At 42.8% G+C, this 19,953-nt stretch overlaps 2 protein-coding genes across 2 annotated transcripts in view; one reads left to right on the top strand and one right to left on the bottom strand.

The window, feature by feature from the left end:
• Positions 1-913, bottom strand: part of LOC134060020 (C-type mannose receptor 2-like) — a 2,927-nt gene extending 2,014 nt beyond the window's left edge. The window contains exons 1-2 of the mRNA XM_062516592.1: positions 734-913; positions 51-389 (exon numbers count right to left, since the gene is read on the bottom strand). Coding sequence (XP_062372576.1) covers positions 51-389; positions 734-884 — 490 coding nt within the window. The 5' untranslated portion in view covers positions 885-913. The remainder of the gene's footprint in view (positions 1-50; positions 390-733) is intronic.
• Positions 1-19,953, top strand: part of LOC134059649 (uncharacterized) — a 246,170-nt gene that overhangs the window by 67,195 nt on the left and 159,022 nt on the right. The gene's annotated exons all lie outside the window — the stretch shown is intronic.

Genomic DNA, 19,953 nt, shown 5'->3' with positions numbered 1-19,953 from the left:
AAGGGGGTACATTTTCTGTGTCTGAATTGAGAGAAGGGGCAGTGACTCACCTTCATAGCAGATGAAGGGACTAGGATGGCCACAGCCTTCATCCTTCCACTGACCACTGCGGATCATTTGAGTGCATGCTACTCTCTTATTATTGGGTTCTCCAGAGTTCCAGTAGCGGAATGAGGAGCTGCTGCCATCTGACCACTCTGACCAGGCAGCTCTGAACAGGCCGATCCAGGGCCCCAGAGGACTACCTGCTATAACTTGCTTCATCTGGTCGTTCTCTGCCTGATTCCTCACACTGGCCAGGTCTGTGTGTTTCTCTCTGCAGTATCTCTGAGCATCTGCCCAGCTCTTCTTATCAGTAACCAGCACATAGGGATGTGTGGAGTCTCCCCCTGTGGTAATGCATGGGTCATGGTCAACTGGGAAACAGCACAGCTTTACAGTCTGAACTAGTGTGAGTGAGACTAACTGTTTAGTTGTACAGTGTGGCTGCCTGTATTCATGAGTGAGTCTGAACTAATGTCAGTGTACATGAGGTCATTACACACTGATTTGTAGATCTGCACAGTTTGGATGCATGTGTTGCTGAGAGAATGAATAACCTTGTTCTGAATGAAAGGAGTTGGATTCTCACCATCATAGCAGATGAAGGGAGAGATGTTGCGACACCAGTAATCATGCCAGTGTCCATCCCACATATACACACACTCTTCACCAACACCTCCATTGGGTTCACCTGGATTCCAGTTCCTGAACTCTGCTTCATTCTCTCTGTAGAAATCCCTGTCAGCCAGAGACCACTGCCAGTCTCCCCTCTTCAGCCCAATCCAGGCATCTCCAGCACCTGCTTCATGGATCTTGCTCTTCACCTTCTCCATCTCTGTCATGTCGTCTATGGTGGCGAGGTCAGTGAACTTCTCTCTGCAGTACTGCTGAGCTTCTGTCCAACTCTTCTGCTCCTTCACCACATAGAACTGACGTGGCACAGAGGAGGAGAGACTGACCAGACCTGAGAGGAGAGAGGAGCACACACACACATACACATTTGTGCACGTTTCTATGCATATATCTCCTACTCTTGCAGCTCATGTGAATATAAATGAGTCTGTGCATGTGTGAGTTAGCCTTTGTGTATAAGAGTATGTGTGTGTATATTTGTGTGTGTGCGTGTGTTCGCGTATTTGTGTGTGTCTGTGCGTGTGTGTATGTTTGTACGTACATGTGTGTGCATGTGTGTGTGGATGTTTGTATGTCGCTGCATGTGTGTATGTTTGTGTGTGTGTGCATGTCTGTTTGTGTGGATGTGTGTGCGCACACGCATGTGTGTGCGTGTGTGTGTGTGTGTGTGTGTGTGTGGATGTTTGTGTGTCTGTGCATGTGTGTATGTGTGTGCGATTGTGGATGTTTGTGTGACTGTGCATGTGTGTGTGTGTGTGTGTGCGTGTGTATGAGGGCCGTCTGGGCCATAATTCATACTTGGTGAAACACACTATCATAATCTTGCATATACACCACTATACTCATACACACTCACTTTTAGAACCCTTTTACATCGTCGTGCTTCTGTGTGTGTGGGTTTGCTGGGGTAATTGTCTGTGTGTGTGTGTGTGTCTATGTGTGTGTGTGTGTGTGTGTGTGTGTGTGTGTTTATCTGTGTATACTGTATGTCCATGTGCCTACTTGCCTGTGTGTGTGTGTGTGTGCATTCATATGTGCATTAGGGTGCATCAAGTACCTCTTTTCTCTCAAAAACTCTTCTATGGTGGATAATATTATGCCATTTGATGAGTACAGTTTGGTGAAGACTCTAGGGGTACCACAATACACCTTCATTTGGTCAATATTTCATATTTTATGGCCAATTTTGGTTATTTTCCAATAATCTTCTTCACACTACATTTAAACTTAATGTCAATTAATGAAATGTCTACCTTCTGTTCACAAAAAACATCACAGCTGCATAGTATTTTGAATGTCTAACATGCACATGTGTTGGTGAACAGTATACATTTTCCCTGTGCACAGACACACACACACACACACACACACACACACACACACACACATTCACTGACCTGAGAGCAGCAGTGTGGTAATGAGAAGTAGAGTCATGACTGGGGGCCTGAAGAGAGAACATCATTCAGAAAAACACACAACAAAAAACACTGTTTGGTGTTTCTGACAGATAGAACACATTCAAGGTGACATTGCCCAAGCCATGCACTAACCCAGCTGATTTCACCCATGGGTTGGGTTGTGCTGGTTATAGCTCATACACTAACCCAGCTGATTTCACCCATGGGTTGGGTTGTGCTGGTTATAGCTCATGCACTAACCCAGCTGATGTCACCCATGGGTTGTGCTGGTTATAGCTCATGCACTAACCCAGCTGATTTCACCCATGAGTTGTGCTGGTTATAGCTCATGCATTAACCCAGCTGATTTCACCCATTGGTTGGGTTGTGCTGGTTATAGCTCATGCACTAACCCAGCTGATTTCACCCATGGGTTGTGCTGGTTATAGCTCATGCACTAACCCAGCTGATTTCACCCATGGGTTGGGTTGTGCTGGTTATAGCTCATGCACTAACCCAGCTGATTTCACCCATGGGTTGTGCTGGTTATAGCTCATGCACTAACCCAGCTGATTTAACCCAGCTGATTTCACCCATGGGTTGGGTTGTGCTGGTTATAGCTCATGCACTAACCCAGCTGATGTCACCCATGGGTTGTGCTGGTTATAGCTCATGCACTAGTACAGTAATGTGTGTGCACTGATGTCAAACTATGAATTTTAACATACTCCTACTAGATGTACTGTAACCCATCACACCCAACAAGAGGTGAGCCTGCCATTGCCGCTTGCGGCTATATTTACACATGCACATGTTTATGTTCAGATGGAATTTCTAGTATTTTTACTAACTTCTGTATGCGTATGTTAGCGTATGTTTTGTTTTGGAATGTTGGTTATCTATGTTGGAGACTAATGTTTTTTGTGGATGAACACAGGGAATCTATCACATTTGCCCTTCTTTCTGTTGCCAGTTGGTGGCGCTATGGAAAAATATGCATTATGGACATGTGAATATCATCATTACCATGGTATTCAATGATTTGAGAAATGTAAAACATTTCAAGCGGTGCAAGGTGAATTATGACACATTTGTGACTCTCCACTAGCCTGGAACACCAGCGCCAACTGCTGGACGGCAAAATGTTTTGCCTGCATTTGGGTCTGGCCTCGGACCATTGAACATTTTGAAAACACTGCCCTGAATCTGGCAGATGGCAACTAAACCAATCACAACGCAGAGATGTGTTTTGAATCAACGCGGGCGGGGCAGAGGGCTCTGGGGCGGGGTTTTGAGGGAGCGTTGGCCTATAGGCACAGACACGGTTTGAAAGACAACGGGTTGTGCTCATCAACAATGTTCCGTTGTATCCATTCATCGAGGCCAGACTAAATTAGACATCCAATCCATTTAGGCTGGTTTATCAGGCTAACTCTCCACGGCAAAACTAGTCGCTTGTCGCAACAGACATTTCTGAGAAAAATGACCATTTATGTCACTTGTGCTAAAATCTTGGATTTTTTTTGTGTGTGTTTTGAAACAGTGGGAGGTCTACACTGTAAATACATTTCGCCGAAAAACTTACCTTTTCTAGTCTAAAAACGTGATTTTCTTGAGGTGAGAAATTCAATTCCAGCAGGAAGTTAGAGGCGTCTCGTGTTTAGCCGCTCTATTCCATTATTTACGGTAAATGCACTCTTTGACAACCATCCGCGTGCTATGTCGTTGTAAATACAAGTAAGTACCGTAAATCTTATAACAGCGGCGACCTTACAAAGCGTTCGTGAGTGTTGAGCCGACGGTTAACTTCAGAGGCAGATTTTTCAGTTTTTCTCTTGGCATGACAGGATGAACTCAACTCCTTTGAATGTTTATATTTCAGTAATATGACGTTCAATTCATTAGATATAGGTATCGTTTTGAAGGTTGATTATGCCCCTTCGTGAAAACTTAATAACTATAATTTTGAACATTTCAACATGTGACTGATTTCGCTGTGGAAGGTCACATTTATTGTATATGGAAGGGTATTAAAATTCACAGTTTTTGCCAAGCCTTTAACCCTATGTATTCACTGTACCAATTGATGTGTGTGCCAGATTTCATGAGTTTGCAAGTACCTCTTTTGGCTTCACAATTCATCATATTTCAGTGCGCATAAAATCCTAATTATCTTACTTCCAGTTGGGCGTGGCTAATGCATTTTACATACAAATTTCAGTGAAGCTGAAAGTATACGCTAACCATGGGTTGCTCGCTAGCGAGTCCCTGAGCCACACCCACACTACAACTGACCTGTGTACCAAATATCATGCTTTTTCGACCATGAACCACCTCAAAAAAGGCAAAAAGGGAAGAAGAAGAAGAAGAAGACTTACAAAAACAACTAGAAATGTGCATCTCTGCGGAGGAAATTTACAAATATTTTTGCATGTGCACAAAACATTTTTACGAACTCAAAATATGTCTACAGACACACAAAACTAATGGCGAGAATTTTATACCATAGAAATGTGCATCTCTGCGGAGGAGCTGCAAGAGTGGGCTTGCTCACCAGGGGGCAGTGTTGTCAACGCCTGAACAGTCCCCCATTCATTTCAATGGGACCGGAAAACGGGAATACAGCAAAAACGGCAACCGGCAGCCACAGGAAAATAACTGGCAGAATACACCGGATTGGGCCTGATTTTTTAGTGTTGGAACCGCGTCGATAGCTCAAATGCTCTAGGAGAAGAGACATTCTCAAAAAGTGGGTGAACGGAATAATAAATAATAAAGAAGAAGTAAACTTAAGAAGAATGATAGTGGGGCTTGCTTTGCAGCAAGCCAACTAATAAGCTCACCTTCGATGCTTGGGCCCTATTAAATTGCTCATTACCCTTTTTGTATTGCAGTTACTGTATGTAAGTTCACCACAAGGTGGAGGTGTTGCACTTCAGAGTCACTTTCTACACTAATCCAAACGTCTTGTTTGACAGCACCACCATCCCCATTACACACAATCCCCATGGCAGTGTATGGGGTATGATATCTCACAGATATGAAGTTTTGTGCCTTTTGTACCATGCATTTAAAAACAAGTGTGTTAAGCAGAAAAGAAAATACCGTACCGTACACATGGCTATGTATTTTGGTATCTTCTGACTTACATCAATAAATACATACATAGGGCCTACACACTGTGATTCAGTTCCACTGGATCAGCCCCATCCTATCGATCATCTTTTACGATAGATGATCTTGTAATGTGGCCACTCTTGCGGCCACATTACAAGAAGAAGTTGTTAAAACTCATTTTATGTTTAGTTTTATGTTGTTGTAGCAAATGTGCTTGTAAACTGCACAGACAATTAGTGTTATAAAGACATTTGTCAGTAAGTTCTTGGGTTATATGCAACTGTTGTGAAAAACTCGGATAGAGTTTCCAACGAGGAGAAAACAGAAAGCTAGTCAGCTCGACTTAGCCAAGAGGAGTTTCAAGACTTAACCAGCGAGTAGCCTGCTCAGCCGCCCTGTGTGCATCGTCTGGAATGAGTTTTGATCGTGTGGATCACCTGCTTTGCTGTGCCGACTTCACCAGCCGCCAGAACAGCATGCAACGGCGAGGACGACACTGACCAGCACTACGGTAATGATTTTCTTTGTTTGCTGTGCCACAGTGCGAAACGGCCATTTTAGTTTGATGTCTCTCCGCTCCCAAGCAAGGCTACAGGCCTGCATCATTTCCCACGTCTCTCTACACGTGATAACTTGTTGGGTACTCTTTCCATTTCATTTATTTAGTGAAATGTCGGCTTAGGTTTAGGACTGAAACTGAAACTGTTGTGTTGGATTGAACTGTTTGAATGCAACGAAACTGTAACTGAAACTGAAAAGAATTTATGTGTATATTTCTGACTAATTAGTAAAAAAAAAATTGCGTCATTGCTTTCACAATTGTGAATGTTTTATTGGATTAAATGTGCATGTCGAGGGGCACATGAGAGAGAGAGGGAGAGCGAGAGAAAGCGGGCCAAGGCGAGGGGGTTTACTTTTATAGGCCTACTGTTTAATAAAGTTGCACGCATAGTCTACAATGACAACTTGCGAAAGATAGCCTATGCTTTCACCCGAGCAGCGTCAGGTGCAACATTGCGACATAGATTTTTTTCTCAGTCGCACTCTCTAAAAGTTGGTCCCTGAGTAGGCAAAGTTTCCAGGGATGATCTCATTTAAATGGAGACGCGGTGAGCACATAAGGTGTGTGTGTGTGTGTGTGTGTGTGTGTGTGCGCGCGTGCGCATATGAGAGAGAGCAGGGTCTCCGCGGGTCCTTAAAAAGTCTTAAGTAAAAAATGCGTTTTTTAAGGCCTTAAAAAGTCTTACATTTCACACGGTGGCATTACATTTCATGTGGGCGGAATGAAAGAAAATCTGGAGAGACGATTTTCAAGCTAACGTTATTTCATCAATGCAACCAAGCAGGCAGCCATGATGCAAACACGAACGCGTTGTCTGCAGAAAGTCTAAACCTGCCTTAAGGCTGAAGTTATACTTGCTGTTAGACCAAGCCTAAGCGTATGCGCCCGTGTGCGACCTGCTGTGTCCTGTGTACAGACTCGCTGCAGCATTACACACCCAACTGGAGGTCTTCACTAGGGGGAGACTATAGTAATTCAGCTGTGGAAGTTGGCCATGTGCCATTGTTTACTCTCATGATTGCCCCCGTCGTTGATGTCGATAATGCATCTTGCGGTCACTTTGGCAATGATCTGCCAAAGTGTTGCATCAGAATTGCATCTCGCGGACGTGTCATGTTCGCTTGCAACGACGTGCACGACCAACGCTCCAAATGACCACAAAATACGCGAGGCAGCCATGATACGAAGACGTACGCGTTGTCTGCAGCAAGTGTAACTCCACTCTAAACAGTAGTGCCTAGGCTACTGCGCGTATAGCACATGCACCACACACCATTTAGGGGGCAGTGTTTCGTTTCACCCGTATAGTAAGCTTGTCATAGATAGTAGGCTAACAGACGAAGAAGCAGATTCAGATTGGCAGACGCGGCTAAGATGGGCAAGTGTAAGTTTAACGAGAGTTGGCTCCATGACGGGAAATATAGCGCATGGTTAGAATAGTGTACCGAATATGAAGCGCGTTGCAGACTTTTGTAAAAATTGGGAACAATGGGCTGTAAAGCCCTGGACATACACATGAAAGCGGAGAAACACAAGCGAAATGCCGACAGTCAGGCAACAACTGTCCTCATTCGGATGTTTGCAGCATCGGTAGGCCTATCTACTGCAAATGTCAATGCTAACGTTGTACCCCCGTTGGTAGGCCTATCTACTGCAAATGTCAATGCTAGCGTTGTACCCCCGTTGGTGTCTCCGGGGCCCAGTACAAGCACTACCTTCGGTACATTTGCCTCAATTACGACACCGACACGAAGTCCGAAATACTCCGGGTCCTGCAAACAGTTAGCCGTCACCATTCCTATACATCCAACGAAGATGTGAGCAATGTTTTCAGAGCAATGTTCCACGACTCCGAATATGCGAAGACTTTTAGTTGCGGCAAGGACAAAACATCATATCTTGCCCGATTTGGACTAGCGCCATATATAAAGAGGGAACTTGTGTCTACTGTGAACCAAGGCAGCTTCATTATCAGGTTTGATGAGAGCATGAATCGGACCACAAAAAGCAAACAATTGGATTTACATGTCCGATATTGACATATATATGTATCGTCGATATAACGACGAGAATGGTTCTCGAGTGCAGTCCCGGTATCTGGGATCAGAGTATATGGGTCACTCCACTGCTGAAGACTTACTGGAAAAGTTCAAGGTAAGCCGTTCAACAACTTAACAAATTAAGACAAGCATGTGATTTACAATGTGTAATGCTTGTAAATGGGATAATAATTATTGGCAAACAATTATGCTCTATTTTAATTTTACTAGAGCCTTCTCAAACTTTTTCAAGCCAAGGATCACTTAGCCAATTAAATAATAATAATAATAATAATAATAATAATAATCTTGACAGATTTGGTTTGATGACCGTCCCTAATGTATGTACAAATAAATGCAATTTTAGTCTTTTGAAAACATGGCTGTTAAAGACTTGGCTGTTTTGATTTTATTTTATTTTTAATCATTGCAGGAGGGCACCAAGGAACTTAATTTAAGGAGCATGCTCTCTGTATCAATGGACGGGCCCGCAGTAAATTGGAAATTCATGAACATAGAGAACAGTTTGGGGGGATTCAACTCCAAGTGGTCGGAAGCTGTGGTCTCCACACCTTACACAATTCATTTAAAGGAGGATTTGAGATTTGGCATAATGGAAAAGGTGCTGAGATCCCTCCACTATCTCTTCCATAATGCCCCAGCAAGGAGAGAAGACTTCACATTTGCAACACATTGCACCACATTCCCCCTACCCTTCTGTGGCCATCGTTGGCTTGAAAATGTACCTTCTGCAGAGAGGGCCATTGAAATTTGGCCCTTTATTGAGAAGTTTGTTGACTTGGTGAGATCAAAGAAAGTGAAGAACCCAGGGAATGCCTCATTCGACACCCATTCAACATTCAACAAAGGATCCTCTTATCTGTGCCAAATTACACTTCTTTATGTTCATAGCAAGAGCATTTCAACCATTTTCTGGAAAAATATCAAACAGATGCTCCCATGATGCCCTTCTTGTTGAAAGACTCGGAGGATTTGATAAGGGTAATTATTTGGCTTGATGTGACTGACCAGAAGCTTTGGCTTGGACCAAAAGACGTTGACATTGGCATGGGTGCAGCAGCTCTTATCAAGGTGGATATATTCTGTTTTGTCAAAGTAGTTCACAATGACATGTAGACATCGACATTAATGACTCAACCTGTGTGTGCGCGTTTGGCATGTTCTGAAAAGTGTTGCCATTAATCTCTATGTTATACTTAAAGGAACAGTATGTAGGAAATAAATGTAAATTAATCATAAAATGGCCCTGATATATCACCAGACATTAAGGAATCATGATAATTTAAAATACTTTTATCACTGACCACAGTAATCCAGCCTGAATATTCCCAAAAGTGAATTTGAAGCCCTTAACTTATGTTGATGTCATTATGTGTATATTATGTGTTTTGGCCTGTTGCACCACCCTACCCTACCTATCTGATTTTGCCAACCTAGCTGCTAACCTCCTAAAATGGAGGTGGGGGAGGGGATACTATGCTCTGCAGTATTTTGAATATGATTAGAGTACCAGTTTTGGCCACAAACTTGCATGCTGCTCCTTTGCATACTATGTAGAAGGACAGAAATCCTGTAGAGTTGACAAACCAATGTTTTTTTTCTGTCAGGGACTGTCGGGGGCCAGGGGCAGGGTAGGCGAGCTGGGTGTGTTCCAGTTCAAAAAAGAGTGCCAGGGTGCACCTTCAGGAATATGCAAGAAAGCACTGGATAAGTGCCCTCTAAAATATGCCACTGGCCATAACATGATGTGTCTGGACCCAAGAAAAATGTATTCCAACCCTGATGAATGCCTGAAGAAACTGAAGTGCCTCATTGAGACGTTTGTCCTGGACAAACAGTTGACAGGCGGGATATCTTCTGGTAAATTATAGGAATAAGAAGAAATAGGGCAAGTTGGAATGACTTGAGTGTAAATCAGTGAACTGTAGAACCCAGCGAGTTTTCCTAGTAGAAATATCATTTATGGAAGGGATTAACAGAAAATTAATGGAATAAGTGTGAATTTGACTTTGTCTTTGATGCTCTGATGCTATTTTTTTTTAATTCATGGCTCTCCTTTATGCATTATTACAGGTGATGTTATTTCTCAACAGTTTGAGCAGGCTCTTTCCAATGAGGCCAGGTCGCTGGAATTTGCTAATTTCCTAGCCTGGCACGCCCCCCCAGTGACGTAACACCTTTGGCTTTTGCTGTCGCTGGTCTGGTCAACTGCTAATCGGGAAGGATTGCTGAGTTCCCGAAATCTGCGGAACTACCCCCTTTGGTCGAGAACCAATCAACTTTGAGCAGCTCCAACGGCTCTGGGTAGAGGCGTGTTCAAGGCAGAGGAAAGAGTGTTCTTATTGGTTTAAACTCGGCAAACCGCTTTCTGACATCGACCAGTAGCAAATCGAGGCACTTAAAGGAGGCGGGTCAACCAGCGCTTGGAGAAACCATGTTAGCACAGGCTCTTGGTCAGACTAAAGTCTCTCAGAGCCTTTGAAAGTCGATGGTAATCAGGCTACCAATTTCCAGCCCTCTGTGTCTTTCTGTCTGAGAATCTCAGTTCCTACACTGATATGTGGAACTTCTGCAAGAAGCTACTACTCCTATCACACGGGCAAGCTGAAGTGGAGCGGGGCTTCTCCATCAATAAAGAAGTCGAGACATGCAACATGTCTGAGGTGACAGTTGTTATTCAAAGGCTCATCTGTGATCACGTGAAGGTTTGTGGGGGGGTGACGCAAGTGCCTCTTACAAAAGAGCTCATCAGTTATTGTGCCTTGGCACAGAGCCGTTACCGCGCACACTTAGAAGAAGGAAAAAAGAAGAGAAAATGTCAATGGAAGAGTAACAGGGGAGCTACACCAGACGACCTACTAGAAGCGCCGTGCTGGTGTGAACTACTTAAAGCGTGGTGAGGCGGTCAAATGACCGCTGAGTCCTTAGACTGGGACGCTGTCACTTACACATAATGATAGCTAGATGGCACTTCGTGCACGAATCAAATCGTTTGGTCATAGATTCAGTTTGCACTAAGCCATGTCTCATTCGTGTCAAACCGTGTAAATAGTCTGTGGTTGTTTCATTATGACATACAGCACGTTTGAGGTAGGCTATCTGTTCATTTATTTGTGTTGTTTGAGGTAAAAACTCTGGAAGAGTTCTTGAACAACCCTTAAGCAAACTTGACTTTCAACTTTTTCGTAGTAGCCCTAGGCTATTTTTTTAATATATATATTTCGTTTTTAATAAATATGAATATTAGTTTTTAATATTTTGGAGATTGTTATAAAGATGATTAAATCAATGTCACACACGGTAGTTTGAGTGCAGTTAATCTACGAATAGGCTATAACATTCAGTTATCGGCTGGAAATAATCAAGTCGTTGCACCTAGTCATAAATGTAGGCTACCGTCAGAACGATCCAAAAAAAGTGCTGAAACGTTGACCATTGTGATTCAAAATTGACTTGCCTATTGCTGTGACAGATAACAGTTTTGTTTTGGAGTCGTGGGAGAGAGAGAGAAGTAGCGAGCTTCTGCAATGTTTTCCGAGGGAAGAGTGCTTTGGAAGGCTCAGGCATGCAAACTGGTCAGGGGTGAAAAAGGTGAGACTCTTCTCAGACCCCCACCCCCCCCCCCCCCCCCCCCCCCCCGCGGAAAAAAAAAATCTTCCAAAGTGTGAGGGACCCGCTTTCTTTTCTGATGATTTTATAGGCCTAATGGACACAGGGACACTTCACCGATTAGCATTAAGCTTTGTATCTTTAGAAAACTAGTCATGTTTTTGAATGGTCATGCATTATTCCCTCATTTTGCCTTGAGATGGGAGAAATACTGATTTCAATGTTGGACTTCCTGCTTTCAATGATTCAAATCATCATTTTACATCATTGAAAGCAGGAAGTCCTATTCATGGGTTTCACTGAAATCCATATTTCTCCCATCTCAAGGCAAAATGAGGGAATGATGCACGACCATTCAAAAACATGACTGGTTTTCTAAAGATACAAAGCTGCTAATCGGTGAAGTGTCCCTTTAAACTATAAGTCTGAATATTTGTTGGACCAAACCAGGTAATCAATAAACTTGCTTGAGACACTATTTCAAACTAGGCCTAATATTATTATATAAAATAGGGTAGATAGGCTTTATTTTTTCAAATTGTTTTTAAATGTTTTAATATGCAGCCTAGGCTACTTGTGGTTTATATTGTGCTAGTGTGTTTAACCAACCAATAAAGTTATGTGAACTGTCTTCATATTACATGTTAAACTGTAGGCTACCTGTAGGCACAGACTAGGCTACTGATCAGGGTCCTGTAACTCGACAATCAAATGTAAATTTACGTTACGCATGGCTTACGAACTCGTAATGATCCGGGTGTAACTGAAACTTGTCGCAAGTCACACACACGGTGTGGACACATATGCACGTCTTCCCCTCGTTTGTCGTGAGTGGGCGTTTCGTTTGAATTGTCAGTTAGCAGTTCATAAGCAGTTCGTTTTAACTTGTCTAAAGTGTTTCTCACAAATATACACCATTTTAGGCGTGTATTTAACAGCATACGAAAATATTAATAGCCTACACAAACTATGCAAGCCATTTTGAAATATTGTTTTATTTAAACTACTCAATGCAATCTCAAATCCTCACCAGAAACACCAACAGTCAATGTATTTCTCCAAATCCAAGTTTCGTTTATTTTATGGACAACTAGCTGGTCGTGGAAGAGTTCGTTTAAACATGAATTTGACTTGTATACGGAACCAAGTTTCACGGGCACTGTTGTACTACAACGACGAACCTACTACCTCGTGCTTTCATTGGACAGACGGCTCGCGTTCAACGGACTCATTTGCATAGAGCTGGGGATCGGCCAGCTTTTCTGTCGCGCGACAGGTTTTCAAATGCAGCGCTGCCTTCCCGGAATGCTTTGCGGGTCCGTTAAAGTCGCTTGACGTCACCCATAGGGAAATAGCGGGTTGCGACACGACAAAGTGAAGTGCCGGAAAGATCTGGCCGTACCGACACTCAAACGGTTACGTGCGTTACGAGTGGTCTGAAGCAGTCGAAACTTTTTTTGGCTACGTTGCTATAGCGAATCATTTGAGTTGCAGATCTTTTGCGTAGGCTTTGCGTAAGGTCTATGCGCAGTGTGCTTCGAGTAACAGGGCCCACGTTTCTTAAAGACAGCATTAGCATGTCAATCAACTACGTCTCCGGACAAAACAAACCAGACCAGTTTATGCGCATTTAATTCAACTGTCACATTAGCCTTTGATATACTGATAAAGTCTGCCTATTGCTTCACCTTTTGCCGATCTCTAGATGGTTCAAACTGCACGTATTCTTCATCAAAATAACTCGTTATGTCTACATTTTTGTCTAATTTCGCTGACTTTCATAACATTAGAAGAAAACAACCTATGCCCGTTGCTTCACTCAGCGTCTTTCTCTAATAGAAGTTGAAAGTTTCAACTAGCCCACCTGTGAAATCCCTCGGCATCTCTCCTCCATCTGTCCAGAATCACTATTCCACCTGAGACGCATCTATCTGCGCTCACAACAGGGAGGCTATATTGGCGTGCGCGTTCTGTTCGTTGCGTCTTTGTCAACAAAAACGCATAAGGGCTACATTCACGCATCCCTTGCTGATCAGACACGTTTTAAATGCGGCTCTGGAAACACCTCAAGATGCGTTAGCGTCTGCGCATGATTTTTAAACTCAGTTGTAAATTCAATTCACCTTGATCCCCCCCCCCCCCCCTAAATATTTTCTCATCGGATCTGCACGAATCATGTAAGTCACCTATTTTTTATTCAAAACGGCGAATTTCGCCGAAAGGTGAGGAGTTTGCATGCCTGAAGGCTAATAATAAGGTTAATAATTCCTCCCAATAAGTGAATGTGTATAGGCTATGTTTCGATGTCTGCTGATGTACAATGTAGGCTACGCTAACTTCTATGTGAATTCGGGATTCGGGATTGAGACACACATTTTCACAATAAGAGAAGACGGAGTCGTAGCCCACTGGTTAGAGCTTCAGTCCCTGTGCCTAAGAGTTGCTGGTTTGATCCCCGGCCTGTGTATGGTGGAAGTCCTTTTGAGCAAGGCATCAATAAAGTATATTCTATTCTATTATTTTCTATTCACACAACTACACGCACGCTGGCGAATTCGAACATTCTGAAACGCGCATATGCGATGAAACATGATTGCGCATTCTTCCACGAGTTGCATGTAAATAACAAACCAGCCTATGGCCTATGCAGGGGCAGAGAGAGGGGGTGGGGTGGGGAGGCAGTCTATGCCGCAGTGATGTCTGTAGCCTAAGATCATGTCCACACGTAGCAAAACGACCCCCCCTCCGTGAACTGGTTAGACGTGTATGGGGGAGGGGGAATGATCAGTTGATAATGGCTTTAGTTGCCACTTCATGTCTACAGAACATGCAACTGAGTCCTGTGTAGCCTATCGTAGCAACGAGCACAATAGGCTGATGTGGTGTATCCAGTGGGAATCGTTTATAGGCTATCGTTTATTTTTCGCGTGTGTCTCTATGATATAATTATTTTTAGATGCAAAAAGTCTAACTGGCTTAGCCAAAGTTTGTCAGATGGCGGCTCAATTTGGATTAGAAAATGATTGGCTGGCGAAATTATTTTTCGTTAATGGTATAGTATTGTGATTCATCCGTTTATTTCAGATAGTTTGTTATTGAAAACCATTAACAAAAACTAATTTGTCAACGTTGAAAAACGGTCTGTGAATTTAGTCAGTATGAGCTGCAATATATCGCTCCTGCCGGGTTAAGAACTCGGGCCTCTGGCGCTGCAGTCAGGAGTATTAACGCTGCGCCACTTGACATTACATACAATTTTAGATAGGTGTTTGTCATTACGTAACTCAGTCAGTCCAGCAAATATGCAAGAAAATGCTTATACATTAGTCTGAGCTTTAAAAGATAGCCTACAAATAGAAGATAAGATATACAACTATGAATGTACGTAGGCATACGCGCCCTACGTACATAAATAGGCTACAACGAATTTCAGCTGAAAATATTTTTTACACAATTACTGCCTCTTAGAACAACGTTGCAACGTTTTCAAAACAAACTCGCATTTTACCACTGTAAATCGCCTCCATAGGCTATGCCATGTAAATGAAAAATAGTTATTAAAATAAATCACATATATAATACATACTGCACATATATAAACTATATGTTTTATATTATTCTCATGCCCGACTGACAGGAAGCCCTTGTGACATCTGCTGTGAGAAAAGAGAATAGCAGCCTGGACAAACTTGGCCGAACGCGAGACAACATAGTGTTGTCACATAAGTGAGCGCAAAATAGCTCTAAACTAGCTTGTACCGGTGTGCTTTTGATCATGTAAAAATTCTGGGTGACAAAACACGCATATTTAGGAAAAGTCGTGAACGTAGGGTCCTGGAACTTAATCGAGTGAAAAGATTTTTTTTTTTGTAATCACTGCGGTCAAATGACCGCAGCCCGGCAGTTCTAGGTATATCTAGGTCAAACCTACACGGCGCTTCTAGTAATGTGCGTCAGCGGTCAAATGACCGGCGCTTGGCGCTTCTAGTGTTAAATGACTTGAAGCTTCAAAGGGCTGTCGTTTTTTAATTATTAGTGATACAGATGTACTATTTAAGATCTATGCATATGTTTAGTCTACAAACACTTGTGATTTTTTTCAGACTTTTTTGAAGAGGGTCACTTTCCAAATGTAGCTGAAATTGGGTGATTTCACACGGAATGACTCAGGTGGTTCTCTTCCTGTTGAGTTGTTCATCATCACTGTTTTAACTTTGGTTAGATCAGGATCAGGATTAGGATCAGGATTACGCTGTTTGTCTTTTGTTTGTGAGAATGACACCACTGTGACAGCTATACACATTGTTCATACGTTTTGTTTGTATGCAAATCACCTTTGCCACACCACACCACACCACACAGACGTCATTGTTTTCTACAGAAATAAAACTCTGGTAATGTCCTACACCAACAAGATGCTTTTGTTTAAATAAATGCTTTTGGAGCATTCATAATACTTGTACAGTAGGAGATAGGCTGTTGTACAATAGCTTCAAGACCAAAGTAGGCTCTACGGGTTTGCAGAGCATTCTATGAAGTGCCACGTCATGTCATTGGACACACGCAGTTTGCCTGATCATACTAATTGAATGTTAAGATCACCATGACCAGGTATTTGACATTTCGTCTAAAAATCTGTCATTGTGACCACATTACTGTAATTAACAGGGTCTTACCTGTCAGACAGTTCTGGAGTTGCGTCTCTGTTGTCACCTCTTCTGGTTACGCTGCTTGTCTCTGTGAGAATGGCTCTAATTAGGATTAACTAATACTATTGTAATAATAAAACAAAAAATATAATCAATTAGTTCATTAATTAACAGGGTCTTACCTGTCAGTCAGCTCTGGAGTTGCGTCTCTGTTGTCACCCCTTCTGGTTACGCTGCTTGTCTCTGTGAGAATGGCGCCACTGTGACTGGTGCAGCTACTGTACCTACATTGTTGACACGTTTTGTTTGTATGCAAAATCACCTTCCACCTTCCTGCCACATCACACACACAGTCGTCATTGTTTTATGCAGTGTCCTACAACAAGATGCTTTTGTTTAAATACATGCTTTTGAAGAATCCACATAATATATATACGTAGGAGATAGGCTGTTGTGCAATAGCTTCAAGACCACAGAAGGCTCTATGGGTTTGAAGAGCATCCCACAAAGTGCCTGTCGTTATGGTAACCAGAGGTCATGCATAGCGCTGTGTACTGTGACCACCACTAAAGTCTCCAATTAAATACCATGACAACATCTCACACTCCAAGAAAAGTGCTTATCTTGATAGTGTTTCTGACAAAACTACAGTTCAAAATGTTGTTGACGTGTGTGTGTGTGTGTGTGTGTGTGTGTGTGTGTGCTTCACATAATATAGGAGATAGGCTGTTGTTCTGTAAAGTGCCTGTTGTTACGGTAACCAGAGGTCCACTTTGAAATTTCACAGTCTGAAAGCCCATTTCATACTCTTTCTGGAGATGTGTTCAATTAATTGGTATAGCTTGTCATACCTCTGTAATGGGGAGATACAATATCATCCAAATTGATTATTTTTCAGTTCATAGTCCAGCCTCTCTTCTGGATGCAGCTTCAACAGACAGGTGAACAGGGTCATAGTCCAGCCTCTCACCTGGACGCAGCTTCAACAGACAGGTGAACAGGGTCATAGTCCAGTCTCTCACCTGGACCCAGTGGCTGCCTAAACAGACAGGTGAACAGGGTCATAGTCCAGTCTCTCACCTGGACCCAGTGGCTGCCTAAACAGACAGGTGAACAGCAGGGTTGAATGGAGTGTCCAGCAAACCAGCAGGTCTTGGAGTAACAGGTTAATACACCAGCATGACACAACTCAACACTCCAGACCAAGAGACAATAAGTCAGCGCTTCATAGTGAGGTCACACAGTCCTCAGCACACACACACACACACACACACACACACTCCAGGCCTAAACACACCTACCCGATAATCGGCCGTCGGGCAGTCGGGGGCGGTCAGGGACTCAAGTCTGTTTGGTGTGTCCCGTGCCGTCGCCAGTCGGCATTGTAAGTGTAAGTTTCAAACCCATTTTGATAAACCTTCCTAACATATTTTTGCGGTTATTTCCCATTCACTTTTCGTTTACTGTGCTAATATTAGCTAGCTAAGTTAAAGGGCTAAAAAAGTTATCTATTCCGTTCCCAAGAGAGTGTTTCGTTGGCATCACACACAAGCAATGGCAATAAAATAATACACACTATATAATTATATTTATATTTTCTTATTGCTTAATCAGTGAAGTTCGAAAACTAGTGGCAATTAGTTCCGCGAATCCAGCATGATATCTATTCGGCTGACTCTGAAGTCTGCCGTTATGGGTAATGTATCACACTTTGCGCACACGCAGAACGTCTTAAGGCCCATTCATGCTCAACGTAAAATACGAATACGGATACGTGTGGAGTGTTTCAAACGTTCTTTCCGTTGATTTCGTCCGTACTTTGACACGAAATTGAGGAGCTTATGATTACGGATGAAACGGATGAAACGTTGCAATACCGAACACTACCACAGGAATATCACACGAAAAAGTGGGGGCGCTATGCATTCACACGTAAAATACAAACTGAGGTATGAAGACACCACCGGATAGAACGTGCGTACAAAATACGGACGTAAATTGCCATATGTTGAGCATGTATGGGCCTTTAGGCTACCTCCGCCAAGGAGGTTATGTTTTCATCAGGGTTTCTTTGTTACCTACGTCTATTAAGGAGGTTATGTTTTCATTGGGGTTTGTCTGTCTGTCTGTCTGTTTGTTAGCAAGATAACGCAAAAAGGGTATGGATGGATTTGTACTGTATGAATTTTTTAGGAAAGGTCTGAAATTACCTAAGGAAGAAACAATTACATTTTGAGAGTGATCAGGATCACCATTTGGAATCCAGGAGGCGCTTGGCGAAGGTCTGTGCTTTCGGAGTGCTAGTTAGATATTAAACACATTGGTTTCGTGCTCCCCGCAGGCAGCAATGCATATTTGCCAGTCCTGACTCCAAACTCTAAACTCACGATTTTCGGAATCCAACTTTCGCTTTTTGTCAATTTTGGAGCACACCATGATATGTGCTTGGCTTGCTAAAGAAACAAATAGGCTACCGCGAGTAATAAATCGTTGTAGCCTAGGCTAGCTTTCTGATGTCCTGTGTGTGAGCCCAATGGAACGGACCGATAGCTGATAGGCCACTCGCAGACCATGCGCTCGCGGTTACAATGAGTTGTCATAGTGATGTAGGCTATTCAACCACTGATAGGACATCAGGATTGGGTGCGAGCCGAGTAGATGAGTGATCGGAAACACAGGTAGAAATCTCAACCCAATGAAATCACGCTTGGATCACTATAAAAAAAAAAAGAAAAAAATACTAAAATCTCGATTTTTTTGCTCGATCCGGATGTCACTACGTTTGGGTCCGGATCCGGACCGGAATCCGCCTATTGAGTACCCCTGGTTTAGGCCTTTAGAGTAAAGGCCACACACACACACACACACACACACACTTATCACCATAGGCTGTTAGAGGAAAGGCCACACACACACACATACACACACGCACACACGCACACACACTTATCACCATAGGCTGTTAGAGGAAAGGCCACTCACACACACATACACACACATACACACCACACACACACACTTATCACCATAGGCTATTAGAGGAAAGGCTACACACACACAGAGACTTATCACCATAGGCTGTTAGAGGAAAGGCCACACACACACATACACACACACACACACACACATACACACCACACACACACTTATCACTATAGGCCATTAGAGGAAAGGCCACACACACACACACTTATCACCATAGGCTGTTAGAGGAAAGGCCACCCAGTTTTACTTTTTTAGAACTAAATCTATATCTTTACTCCACTCATTAGCATCGTGAAGTAGCCAGCAGGCTAAAGCAACGTGCAGATGAAAGCAAATGGCCGTCTCCGTGTTTGTTCAGGCAGTTATTGTGTATTTAAAGGTGTCCAAAGCTCTGACTGCTCTCTTTTTCATTAAAACCATAGCAGTGGAAGGGGGATTTACATTTACATTTAACATACAAACACAAATATACCTAAAGACACAAATATCCGAACACACAAGACCTCCAGTGACCTCCATATTTTTTGCGCTGACCACCTTGCACAAGGCTAATCGTTTCTTTTGTTGAGTTGAATAGTCTTTAAATGTTATGATTTTGGGAACACTGGCTGCTGCAGTAGCAGCAGCAGAACTGGTAGCCTAATAGACAGGTCATTTGCTAGAACTTTTGGGCCTAGTTTTTGGTCAAAGTTTTCTCAATGGATTCCTGGTCAGAACCCCTATTGAAAAAAGATTAAGACTTGGGGCATGTTAAATTTTGGCCAAAAATTCAATATGGCCGCCATATCCCAGAATGGCAGGTTTTCCATCAATTTTGGCTGTACTGAAGGGTTATTGACCTTGAAAACCGTATAATATTGTTAAATGTATGTAGTCCTCTATCAAGTACATATTGTAAA

This window comes from Sardina pilchardus, chromosome 16, assembly GCF_963854185.1.
Source record: "Sardina pilchardus chromosome 16, fSarPil1.1, whole genome shotgun sequence".
NCBI lineage: Eukaryota > Metazoa > Chordata > Actinopteri > Clupeiformes > Clupeidae > Sardina > Sardina pilchardus.
This window is presented reverse-complemented; position numbering and strand designations above follow the sequence as displayed.